This window comes from Labeo rohita, chromosome 15, assembly GCF_022985175.1.
Source record: "Labeo rohita strain BAU-BD-2019 chromosome 15, IGBB_LRoh.1.0, whole genome shotgun sequence".
Taxonomy (NCBI): domain Eukaryota; kingdom Metazoa; phylum Chordata; class Actinopteri; order Cypriniformes; family Cyprinidae; genus Labeo; species Labeo rohita.
The window spans coordinates 15,790,766-15,803,538 of NC_066883.1; the positions used below are offsets into that span (position 1 = coordinate 15,790,766).

At 32.7% G+C, this 12,773-nt stretch overlaps 1 protein-coding gene across 1 annotated transcript in view; it reads right to left on the minus strand.

The window, feature by feature from the left end:
- dpf1 (double PHD fingers 1) overlaps positions 1-12,773 on the minus strand; it is a 68,528-nt gene that overhangs the window by 21,238 nt on the left and 34,517 nt on the right. Inside the window, 1 exon segment of the mRNA XM_051130090.1 lies at positions 11,145-11,276. Coding sequence (XP_050986047.1) covers positions 11,145-11,276 — 132 coding nt within the window.

The window sequence follows — 12,773 nt, forward strand, 5'->3', positions numbered from 1 at the left end:
CAGTCTCCATGGCAACACCATCGCTAGGCAACGGCCACTGCTCTTCCTGCTTTGTTGCGGAGCAGACAGGAGTGCAGCTGTGGCAGGTAGCGGCCGGGGCCTAGCGGAGCGTGGAGTGCAGACAGGTAAACTCATACAGACAAGTATACTTGAGATTTCCTGAGTCTACTGTATAATTAGACATTTCTTGAGTCATTTTTATGTAATGCATTACCAGAGTAGTCATAATGCATCATAATACACATAATAAAGCATGAACCTTTCATTTCATGTTCCTCTTTAAAGATTATAATGCATTAAAAACATGATAAGCACTGTGTTTTTAATTCATTATTGCTCTTTTATGTACAAAATTACTGTTTTCTTAATGCATGTTCTTTATTTTATTATATTTATTTTTTAAAATGCAGTAACATTTTCCTTTGTTTCTGCTGATGTTACTTCATCTGTGGATCATTAGATAATGTTAACCAATAATAATAAGATGTTTAATAATGCATTTAATTTATATATATATATATATATATATATACACACATATATATTAGATTAAATAAATTAAATGCATAAATTAAATAAATTAATGCATAGTCTAAACCCATGTATATAGATTTAAATATGAAACACAGACAATTATAAAATACTCATTTGCTGTAATAATGATAATATATGGTTTTAAAATGTGCTTGGGATTTATGTTTCATTATCTAGTATTGTTTAAAGGCTCTTTGAGGCACAGCGCTATTCATTACTGCTTTGTTTTAACCAGGATAGCATGATTTTTGCCATCCGTTTATTGCAATTGACTGTTGTGCTGCTGTTGATAAGTTCAGCCTCCTCTCGTTCCCAGGTGTGCTGATATGCCATTATTATTTGTGCCGTGATTCAGCCTCACAATCACGATTCCGCTCGTACAAACAGCATGAGGGAATTCATCTGAAGAAGGGAGTCATTCCGAGCTTTCAGAGCAGTTTGCTTACCAGCCATAATCACCGCAATTGTTCATAAAAAAAAAAAAGAGTATGTGATTACTCAGGTGCTTGTGTATGTGTTGCATGTAGGGGAGAAAAATAAAAGCAGGGAGTGGGGAAGAGGGGAAAAAAATTAGGAATGAATATAGAAAGCAAACAAACAGACAGAAAGACAGATCAAATCTGACCTTCACTGCAATGAAAAACATCAACCCCCCACCACCATACCAAAAAAAACCCCTCCTACCCTTCCAACTGTCCTCCTGCTAACCGCAAGCCTACATAAACCTGAGTCTGAATCTCAATGTACACCCTAACTAGTTTATTTGTCATTTTGTCTCATTTATTCATAAACATTTTCACCACATCTCAAATGACGTGTTTTGTTTAAAGGACTAGTTCACTCCTGAATTAAAATTCCCTGGTAATTTATTCACCCCCATGTCATCCAAGATGTTCATGTCCTCTTTATTTAGTCGAAAAGAAATTAAGGTTTTTGAGGAAAACATTCCAGGTTTTTCATATAGTGGACTTCAATGGGAGCCTCCAGCCAAGGAATAAGGGTCTTATCTAGCGAAACGATCGGTCATTTTCTAAAATAATTAAAAATGTATATACTTTTTAGCCACAAATGCTCATCTTGCACTAGCTCGACTTCACATATTATGTGAAGTGTGGAAAGGTCACGTGCAATTAGTTTTGCATATGTGTAGGGTAGAGCGTTTGACTTTCTTCACACGCTTGCTTTGTAAACACTAGGTCGGTACTTCCCCCTTGTAACATGGGGGTTTGGGGTTTTGGGTTTGTTTTATGTTCTTGTTTTCATGTCTTTTATTTTGAAGTTTTGCCATGGTCTTTTCTATTCATGTGCTTACCTTGCCCTCATGTATTCCTGCTATTGGTTCCTCTGTTCAATGTGTCATGTTCTGATTGGTTGGTTCTTGTCACGTGACGTCATTGTTTGATATAAATAGCCCTCTTGTAGCCATTGTGTCTGGTCGTGTATTAATGTTGTAACCTGCTGTCGTGAGTTGTTTATATCAAGTCTGTTCCCAGTCAAGTCTGTTGATGTCAAGTTTGTTCAAGTCAAGTCAAGTTTTGGTTTACTTTTTTTCTCCACGGACCGGTTATGGTTTAAAAAATATTCTCGTGGACCTGGGGAATGTGGGGAGGGTGGGTTGTGGTTCTTGTTATCGGCATATGTTGAAGTAGATTCATCTCTTGTGCGCCGTTAATGCAGCATTAGAAATCTTCGTCAGTTTTTTTACTTTCGCTTTCTGTATAGTGAATTGACTGAGGTTGAGACGTTCACCGGCATAACTAATGCGCCAAGTTTTCACATTTCACAGCAAACCCCTATGCGTATGTATCTTAAATTGTTTGGAGACATGAAAGAGGAATCAACTCTGTATGCTGCGCTATCTGAAACACGTCTCTATGCTTGTGCGCACTTCGCAAGAAACAAATTGAGTTCTGTTTCGTTTCTTCTTCTTGTGGTTTTAAATAGCTCGAACGTGTAAATTGGCAAATTAATCTACAAATCACATGCTGAACGGTGGGGTTTGGACCCGGTTCGTACTGTCACGGATGAACTGCGATCCGTTTAAGCCCTAATAGATTATATGACAGATCAGAACAATCTTTTATTTACTAATTTAACATGAAATCATCAAATTGTTACTCCACATTAATTGCATACAACGAAAGTACAGAATAATTCGAACAATCATTTACGCACAATAAATAACAGAGCATCATATCTACACAAATTTTCCCCAGAACGTTCTCGCGACCCGGTAGAAATTCCTCCACGGCCCAGAAGTGGGTCGCAACCCGGTGGTTGGGGACCTATGGTTTATCACAACTCGCTTGTTAGTGGACTGATCATTACACCCCTATGTTACGCGTGACCTTCCAATGTGACTTTGTAACTTGTGAAGTCGAGCTAGTGGAAGACAAGCATTTGTGGTTAAAAAGTATATACATTGTTGTTTTTTTTTTTTAGGAAATTTCCAATTGTTTCACTATATAAGACTCTTATTCCTCGGTTAGGATTGTGTAGAACCCTTTGAAGCTGCACTGAAACTGCAATTTGGCACTTCAACCCATTGATCCCCACTAAAGTTCACTATCTGGAGTCTTTTCGACTGACGAAAGAAAGGCATGAACATCTTGGATGGCATGGGGGTGAGTAAACAATCAGCAAATTTTAATTCTGAAGTGAACTAACCCTTTAATAATAGAGATGGAAATATATTTTTAGTTATTATTTTATTTATTTATTTATTTGTTTGTTTGAATAAAATGGCCTAATCTTTTGTCCCACAAAAGTGTCAAAAACAGTGACAATAATCGGATATAAAATAATGTTATTGCCATTAACTAAAAATAAATCTACTAAAATATATATATACTAAAATAAAATATAATATATATATATATATATATATATATATATATATTACATAAAACTTTAACATTAGATAAAAAAAAGTGTAAAAAAAAGAGTATCAAACTGAAATAAGTTAAAATATAGAAATAAGTAAATTATAAAACTAAACTAAAATGGAAATAAAAAATAATTAGAATAAGCAGTAAAAGAAAAAAGAAATGAAAATTATTGAAGAAAAAATGTAAAATTTAATTTGACATGACTGCGGCCAGCAGCACAGTTTATTCTGTGCTTACTTGATCTAATATTTGATGTCTTTTAAAATGCTGTAGATTTAAATAGCAAATGAGAATCGCTAAAATGGATGCATATATTTTGAGACAAATGTCTTCTTAATGATTTTCAGTTTTGTTTAAGATAATTAAAGCAACAGTTTTTAAATAACGAAAAGAATATGTAAAATAATGGTACTTGGGGTAAAAAGCACCCTGCTGTTGAGGCTAAAAGGCACAATAATTAACATGATAATTAACAGATAGCTGACTTTTCCATTTGTTGACATGACATGGTTAGATTCAGATGATAAATATCATATGCTGCATTGGGTGTCCATCTTAGAGAGAATCACCATGTTTAGAATGAAACCATCAGATTTAAAAACATGCTATTGATCATATCATATAATAAAATATCATTTGTTTTTACTAATGTACATCTCTATTAAATTATTATGAGATCTCCTTCAATGCTTTCAGAATCTTTACTTTTTAAAATGATTTCTGTATTTAAAAAAATATATATATATATTTATATTAACATATGTAAATGACAATATATTTACTGAACAAAAATAAGCATTTCAAAATAAGCAGAAAATAATACAAACGTTCTTAAAGTGATTGTTTTGAACAAGTATTAACTTAGACATTATTACAAAAAAAACAAAAAAAACATTATTTATAAATATAAGTATTTATATCAATACTATGTGCCTTTTGCCCCATGCCACCTCATACATTTATAAGATTTTAAATCAAAATAAACTACTTGTATGATTTATTGTCACACAAAATCTGTTGGTCCATAAATGTTTAATACAACCAATATATATTTTTTCTGCAATTATACATTTTAGGTGCAGTAAACGGCACATTTTTTTCTTAAGGTGTGCCTTTAGCCCTGTTGTACCTTATTATTGCATATTAATAATAAAATAACTCTGATATAAAATAAATGTTAAAATCAGTACTCGTAATTGATGAAATGTGTCAATTTACTGTATAATATTTGCTGTACTTTTATTTAAATGTTACAGTATTACTTGAATAAATTATTCTAATTAAATGGCAGTGGTATGCTATGACTTTGCCTTGAACAGAATGAGGAATTCTGTTTTGTTTTTTCATTTAATCATATATTTTTTTAACAGTAATCTCTACTATACCTACAGAATGACTAGTATACTGAGATATCCACAGTACTATGCTGGCTTTAGCTTCCCAGCATGCACTAGGCCATAAATAAATGATGTTGTTGAATTTTTAACTATTTGTTGGGCGATTCGGCTGTTGCTGTCGTCGTATTCACTTTAGGTTACATGTTTTGTAATGTTGAGATTTTGATTCTCACCAAGTGCAACAATATGTCCAAAACTCATTATTTCCCTTAAGTGTTCGTACGAGATTATGATATTTCTGTACTTTAGCATTCCATAATCCCAAATATACTATAAACTGCAAGAGTTAAGAGTTAAATAATGTCTGGCTTCTTGTCTCAATGTAAAACAATGCAACGAATTGTATTCTGTAACACAATTACACCGGATGGGAGAAAATTAATTAAAAGTTAAGAACTTCCCAGCTAAAGGGAATTTTAATTATGATAATGAAAAAGAACACAAGTATTTATAGTATTATCTCATGATGCAGTGCGGTTATCTTTATTCCACAGTGTTTCGGACAGAAAATAGCACTGATTTTACTTTAAAAATTTTGAAAATTAGGGTTCAATCTTGTAAAATCCTAGCCGTGTGGGTGCAGAGAGTGTGTATGTATGTGTATGTGAGCATGTGGGGGAGGATTTTAACTAGAACTCCCAAATCCAATTTTCAGGTGCACATCTAGAGGGTCGACCTCAAATGCAAACAGCGATCCCCCCGCCATCTAGCCCTTTTCCCTTCACGTTGACACCAGACAGCACCCCTCCCCCCAGACCCTGCTGGACAGCCCCCAAAACCCCCTCCATCCCACTAGCGGCACCACAACACTATATGAAAAAGAATATGAGCAGGCATGAATTTTAATGCAGTCGCTCATCTCAGCCAAGCAGCCTCACTTCTGCAGTGGAAATAAATAAAGAGGGGGAAAAAATACAGAGAACTGATAGATGAATCTTAAATCAAAAGGAGATCGAGCGGAGAGCATCGTCAGAAAGACAAGGGTGATGGGGAAAAGCGAGAGAAAGCGAGAAAGGGATGGCAAAAGAGTAGAAAGGAGAAAGACAGAGAGCGAGAATGAGAGGTGAAATCTCATCTCTTGGCTGAATAATCTGTCATTCATCAAACTGATAGAACAGAGAGAGGTAGAAGAGCCGTAAAACCAAATAAAGGCAGAGGATGGGAATTTCGGATTTGGTCTGACTCCAATTCTCCATCTTGAGTTGGACGGCTCTAGCTATCGTCCCTACATCTACATCTCTTTTGGTCTAAATATTGCATGAATAATGCATGGGCCTAGGTTTCATTAAAACCTCGCTTATTAATAATATTGCTCGTGGTGGAATATGGGAATGCGTGCGTGCGTGTGTGTGTGAAATGAGAAAACGTACCATCCTGCAGACGTTCGCGTTTGCATTCTGTCTGAAAATCCTGCAAAATTTCACCAGAGCTAACCAGCTCTCGAATCAAAAAGCCAGTGGCGGTAAGAGGTAAACAGAGAGACGGGCAGGCCATTTCAGCCAAGCACTCAGCCAGATAACTCTGGGAGGCAAATGGGCATGATTTCACAAGGACACTGCAATGAGGTCACTGTTACCTTGTCTTTGTCAGGGAAAAAGGCTATAGACTGAACACAACAAAGCCATAAACAAGGAGCCGAAGATCTTGATACTGATACATGACTTCAGCATGATACAGTGTGCGCTGCACAAAAACGCATGTTCCTAGTCAGTATTTTTGTCTTTTTGTGCCAGTAAAAATATCCAAACTAAACATTCATCAAACAAGATCAATTTGTAATTGTGCAGCAAAACTGTACAAGACATATTTTCAAAGAATATATGTGACCCTGGACCACTAAACCAGTCATGAGGGTCAATTTTTCGAAATTGAGATATAAATAAGCTTTCCGTTGATGTGTGGTTTATTAAAATAGGACAATATTTGGCCGAGATACAACTATTTGAATATATGAAATCTGAGGGTGCAAAAAAATCAAAATATTGATATAATCGCCTTAAAAGTTGTCTTATTCATAATGAATACTACTAATCAAAAATTAAGTTTTGTATATTTACAGTAGGAATTTTACAAAATATCTTCTTGGAACATGATCTTTACGTGATATCCTAATGATTTTTGGCATTAAAGAAAAATCAATAATTTTGACCCACATACCCCAGCGACTTAAGACTGGTTTTGTGGTCCAGGGTTACATATAACGTTTTAAGCATAAACTACTGTTCAAAAGTTTGGGGTAAGTAAGACTTTTTTTTTTTTTTTAAGAAAATAGTACTTTTATTCAGCAAGGACACATTCAGCTCAAGTGATAAAAGAAAAAGAAATATTAATCAGCACAACTTCTTTTAACATTGATAATAATAAATACTTCTTGAGCGTCAAATCAGCATATTACCATGATTTCTGAAGGATCATGTGACACTGAAGACTAGAGTAATGGCACTGAAAATTCAGTCTTTTCATCACAGGAATAAATCACATTTTAAAATATATTCAAATAGAAAACAGTTATTTTAAATTGTAATAATGTTTCAGAATATTATTTCTTTTTTTTTTGATCGAATGAATCATGCCTTGGGAGCATAAGAGACATCATGTTTTTAAAAACATCAAAAAAAAACATACCTACACCCCAACTTTTCAACAGAAGTGTATTATAAAATAGTCATAATTATTATTACTATATTATAATATACATTTTCAATATAATATTTTCATATATTTCAATATAATTGGTCATAAAACTATTTGTATTTGATATATACATAATGTTAAATTAGAGTAAAATTATTTTTTATATTCTAATATTAAGTTTCAATATAATATTGTTGATATATTTCAATATAATTGATCTTAAATGTCGTCTTAATCATAAAACTGTCAAATAATTAGTATTTAATATATTCAGATAGAAAAGATATGTTAAATTACAGTACAATTATTATTTTTATATTCAATATATAGCTTCAATATAATATTTTTCAGATATTTTAATATAATTGGTTTTAAATGCTGCCTTAACCATAAACCAGTAAAATAATGATTATTGATATATTCAAATTGAAAAGATGTAAAATTACAGTAAAATTCTTATTTTTATATTCTAATACAAAGTTTTAATATCATATTTTTGCATATATTTCAATATAATTGGACTTAAAAGTCGCCTTAGCCAGAAAAAACATCAAATAATTAGTATTTGACATATTCAAATAAAAAAGATATGTCAAATTACAGTAAAATATGCTATTTTTACTGTATTTTTTCATCAGATTTAGCCTTGGTAAGGATACTAACTAATAATAATAATAATAATTAAAAATCTTACTGACCCTAAACTTTTGAATAGTAAAGTAAAGGGTGCGTTCACACCTGTACATCGATTGCTTTGTTTCTAAACAGGGATTAAAATTATTACAATGTTGCTTTTTATCCTTGATGCGTTTCGCTTTCACATGGCAAAGTTTTTAAACAGACCAAATTTGCAAACTGTCCTCTCATTGGTCAAAGTTCAGCGGTTTATTGGTGGGATTCTGCTCATAATAAAACAGCATTATAAATGAAAAGGCACACTTTTATTTTGAATGTCGAAGACGTGCTCACCCACAGACATTCAGTTTCATTTTAAGTGGTACTAGCAAAACAACAAAGCTACTGCTTATCACAGAACTTACGTAATTACCCATCATACATTGTGATATAGCCTGGTTTGATGCTACGTAGGATCGGATTGCTTTCTCACTACAACCGAACCGCTCATTTTCCGAAGAGTTCATTTTCAATCGAACCGAGACCACCTCCTTTAGGTGATCTCGGACCGAATGTTTTGGTGGGGATCCGAGCGTGATTGCCGCGTTCACATATGCTCAAACGATCTGAGCTAAGGGGGGAAACACAACAACGGTCCAGGTGTGAAAGCACCCTAACTGAATTCTGTTAGATTTATGCTTAAAAAAAGGTAAGAAAAAAAGAAACATTTTATTTAAAGTGTTCGTTCACCCAAAAATGAAAATTAGCCCATTATTTATTCCAGGCATCCTAGGTGTATATGGCTTCCTTATTTCAGATGAATGCAGTCGGAGTTATATTAAAAATTGTTCTGGCTCTCCCAAGCTGTATCATGGCAATGGGCGGGTGTTTCTCTTCAACAGTCTAAAACAAGTCCAATAAAGTGCATCCATCCATCATAAAAGGTGCCTCACACTGCTTCAGGGGATGAATAAAGGCCTCTTGTAGCGATTCGATGCGTTTTGTAAAGAAAAATATCCATATTTAAAATGTAATAATCACTTTAATCTAGCTTGCGCCAATTGGTCGTACACGGAATCAGCTCCGGGTGGATGACGTATGCGCCGGTGAGAAGTGACAAAAGCGAACGTACCGTGGAGAAACCAAAACAAAACAGTCACAAATTAGAAGTACAAAACGGGGATTTGTAAAGAAAAAATGTCAGAGGATTTCGATATAAACCAAGAGAAGACTGTTTTCCTTTGCTAAAGTAAGGACACTTTGCTTCCTTTGCTCCTGTAAACAAAAGTTGGTTTTCATGAGACTCACTGGCGCATGCGTAACTCCGACATCATACGTCATCCGCCCGGAGCCGCTTCCGTGTATAACCAGTTGGTGCAAGATAGATTAAAGTGATTATTACATTTTAAATATGGATAATTTTCTTACAAACACACATTGATTCGCTCCCCCCGGAGCCCTGTGACGCACTTTTTATTATGGATGGACGCACTTTATTGGACTTGTTTTGGACTGATGAAGAGAAACACCCACATATCGCCATGATAGGGCTTGGGAGAGCCAGGATAATTTTTAATGTAACTCCAATTGCATTCGTCTGAAAGAAGGAAGTCGTATACACCTAGGATGCCTTGAGGGTGAGTAAATAATGGGCTAATTTTTATTTATGGGTGAACTATCCCTTTAAGATATATTCTCTGAAAACACATCTTTTTTTTAATTTTGCTTCTCAGATCATGACATTTTTACCGGAAAATGACAAAATACTGCAGAAAACGAAATCTGCAGTGTGACTCTTTATTGTAATGCATGTGTGAGATGATTAATACCCTTTTCCACCAAAATGGTGCTGGTGCTCGGGGACTTTCTCTCAGAAATGTACCAGATTTCTACTTGAGAGCCGAATGATAAAGTATTGTTACTACAAAACCAAGTCATATTTTTTTGGCATATCACATTCAAATTCATAATGTAGGTTTCATCCAAACCTACATTAAATCCAATGTTATTTAAATGCATCTCAGTCCTCTGGATTTCAAATCACTGTGTTATTTTTGTCATTCATTGGCCATTATGTGTCTGTAACAATATTACATATGAGTCAGCAGTTTTGGACACAGTATATGCATACATGTTTCGTGACTTTATGTCAAAAAAACACATGAAAACAATGCTAGCTAACTCTTCATTGTTCTATGAGAAAGTCTCTTGGCATCATGCTGACTCATTATATCATAACTATAGCAGCTGATGTAGATATGGATATTGACAAGAGTCTCAACAAATGGATCCAATTTCTTCATTTGCAAAATAACAGCACGGTCACCGAATCCAAATCGGATTTGTGTGCAGTGTGAACACAAGCTTTGTTTAGAAGTCTTTTGCTTTGTTCGTGTCGTGTGGTAATTACCATAATTACAAGATGACAAGTCGAAGATTCTACTGTGTTAACGTCTTCAGAACCAGATATTCGTTTCTATGGAAACCCATAGAATATAACGTCAAATGGATCCAGGCTTTGTTGTCGATGACAAAATACTTAATACCGATGTTAATTCACCACAAGAACAAAGGAAGAAGAAAACCGTTGATGTTATAGTAATCAATTCACACATATTTGTAAATAAAATCTTTTTATTTCAGACAGATGGGGAAAATAAAGTGGCTGGAGTAGCTGTGCAGCACAACAAAAGTAGGAAGAAGAGGACAAAACAGGGTGTCGACTGCTGCATTGCGCACTTCCAGTCAGCTCTGTTGATTAGAATGAACGATCTGGTTCGGTCATGAGTAGTTTCGTAAACTTTTAAGTGAACGCCGCCCCTGGTTCCCGGCGATAACGGTGCCTGGTTTAAGACCAGCAGGATTAAGATGGCCGAGTCAATTTGGTCCAGGCCAGAAGCACCTTTAATTCATTGGAAATGCGTGGAACAGGGCTAGATTGGACAGCGGCTCCAGCACCAGCACCGGGGTCAGTGGAAAAGGGGTGTGAGAGTGGGTGAATTGTGTTAGAATAGTGGTACTCTGTGGGTTGTGGTATGAGTGTGTAATCCATGGCTGAGGCTGATGCTGGGCTCACGTTTGTGGTTGTTCTTGCGCTGGAAGGGCAGCGTGTGCCGTTCGGAGTCTTCCTCGCCCTCCTCGTCTGCCAGGTGTGTGTGAGTGTAATGGTAACTCAAACCTGGACGGTTCTTGTAGCGCTTCCCACAAACTAAACACAAAGAAACACACGAGGAAGCAAAAAGACAAAAAGTCAAACACTATAATAATCTGTACAACTGTTTTGTTAAACTTGTCAAAAACAAATAGCATGAATTATATAAATTAATATATAATCATATCAATTATTATTATTATTATTACTATTATTTATATTATATTATATTATATTATATTATATTATATATTTACTAATAATAATCCTAATGTTAAAATTAATAAAGTATAATTAATTTCAATTTAATTTAATAATTAAAACTTACTTATAGTAGAATAGTAGTACTTTATATACATATATTAATTTATTACTATATATTATTATTATTATTATTATTTACTCCCAATAATTGTAATTAATTTTACAATTAAAAAAGTAAATAAACATTACTCCCAAGTATTTTATTAGTATAATAATAGCTATACATTCATATTGTTATTATTATTTTAGTTTAACAATTCAAATATTTACATTTTAATGTATTAATTAAAAATGTGTAATAAGCATTAGACTTGTATAGTATTAGATATTAGTAGTAGTAGTAGTAGTAGTTTTTTACTATCAATGCTTATTGCAATAATTAATTTTACAATTTAATAATTCAAATATTTACATTTTAATTTATTAATTAAAATTAGTAATGACCATTAAATTTGTATAGCAATAGCTACAATTGTAATTCATTTTAGAACTTAAAAATTAAAAAATAAACATTACTCATAAGTATTTTATTAGTATAATAATAGCTATACATACATATTATTTATGATTATTAATTTTGTAGTTTAATAATTCAAATAATTACATTTTAATTTAATAATTAAATTGTTGTATTAAGCATTAGATTTGTATAGTAATAGCTATATTATTTATTATTATTATTATTTACTATAAATAATTAAAGCTGTCAAATAGTTAGTATTTAAGTTACTAGTATGTTAAAGTTATTAGTTATTAATATGTTAAATTACTACTACTGCTACTAATATTATTAATAATATTAATAGTATTATGGAGTTGTTATATGTAGTAGTAGTAATAATAATAATAATAATCATAATAATAACTTCTTTATTTTATAATTAAAATTTGTTTTAACATAATAATTAGACATTGCTAAAACTAATTTAAATAATAGATAATAGTACTTTTGTATATTACTATCTACTACTACTACTACTACTACTACTACTACTATTATTATTATTATTATTATTATTATTATTCACTCTTAATAACAGTAATTAATTTTAGAATTTTAAAAGCAAAAAAAAAAAAATAAAAATAACATTACTCATAAGTATTATATAAATAAATATAATAATAGTTATACATACATACATAAATACATACATATTATTATTATTATTAATAATAATTTTCACTTTCAGTACTTGCTTAATGCTTAATATTAATAGTAATATGTATTATTATTATTATTATTAATATTCACTATAAAATAATTTTAATTCATCTGCATTATTTTATAAT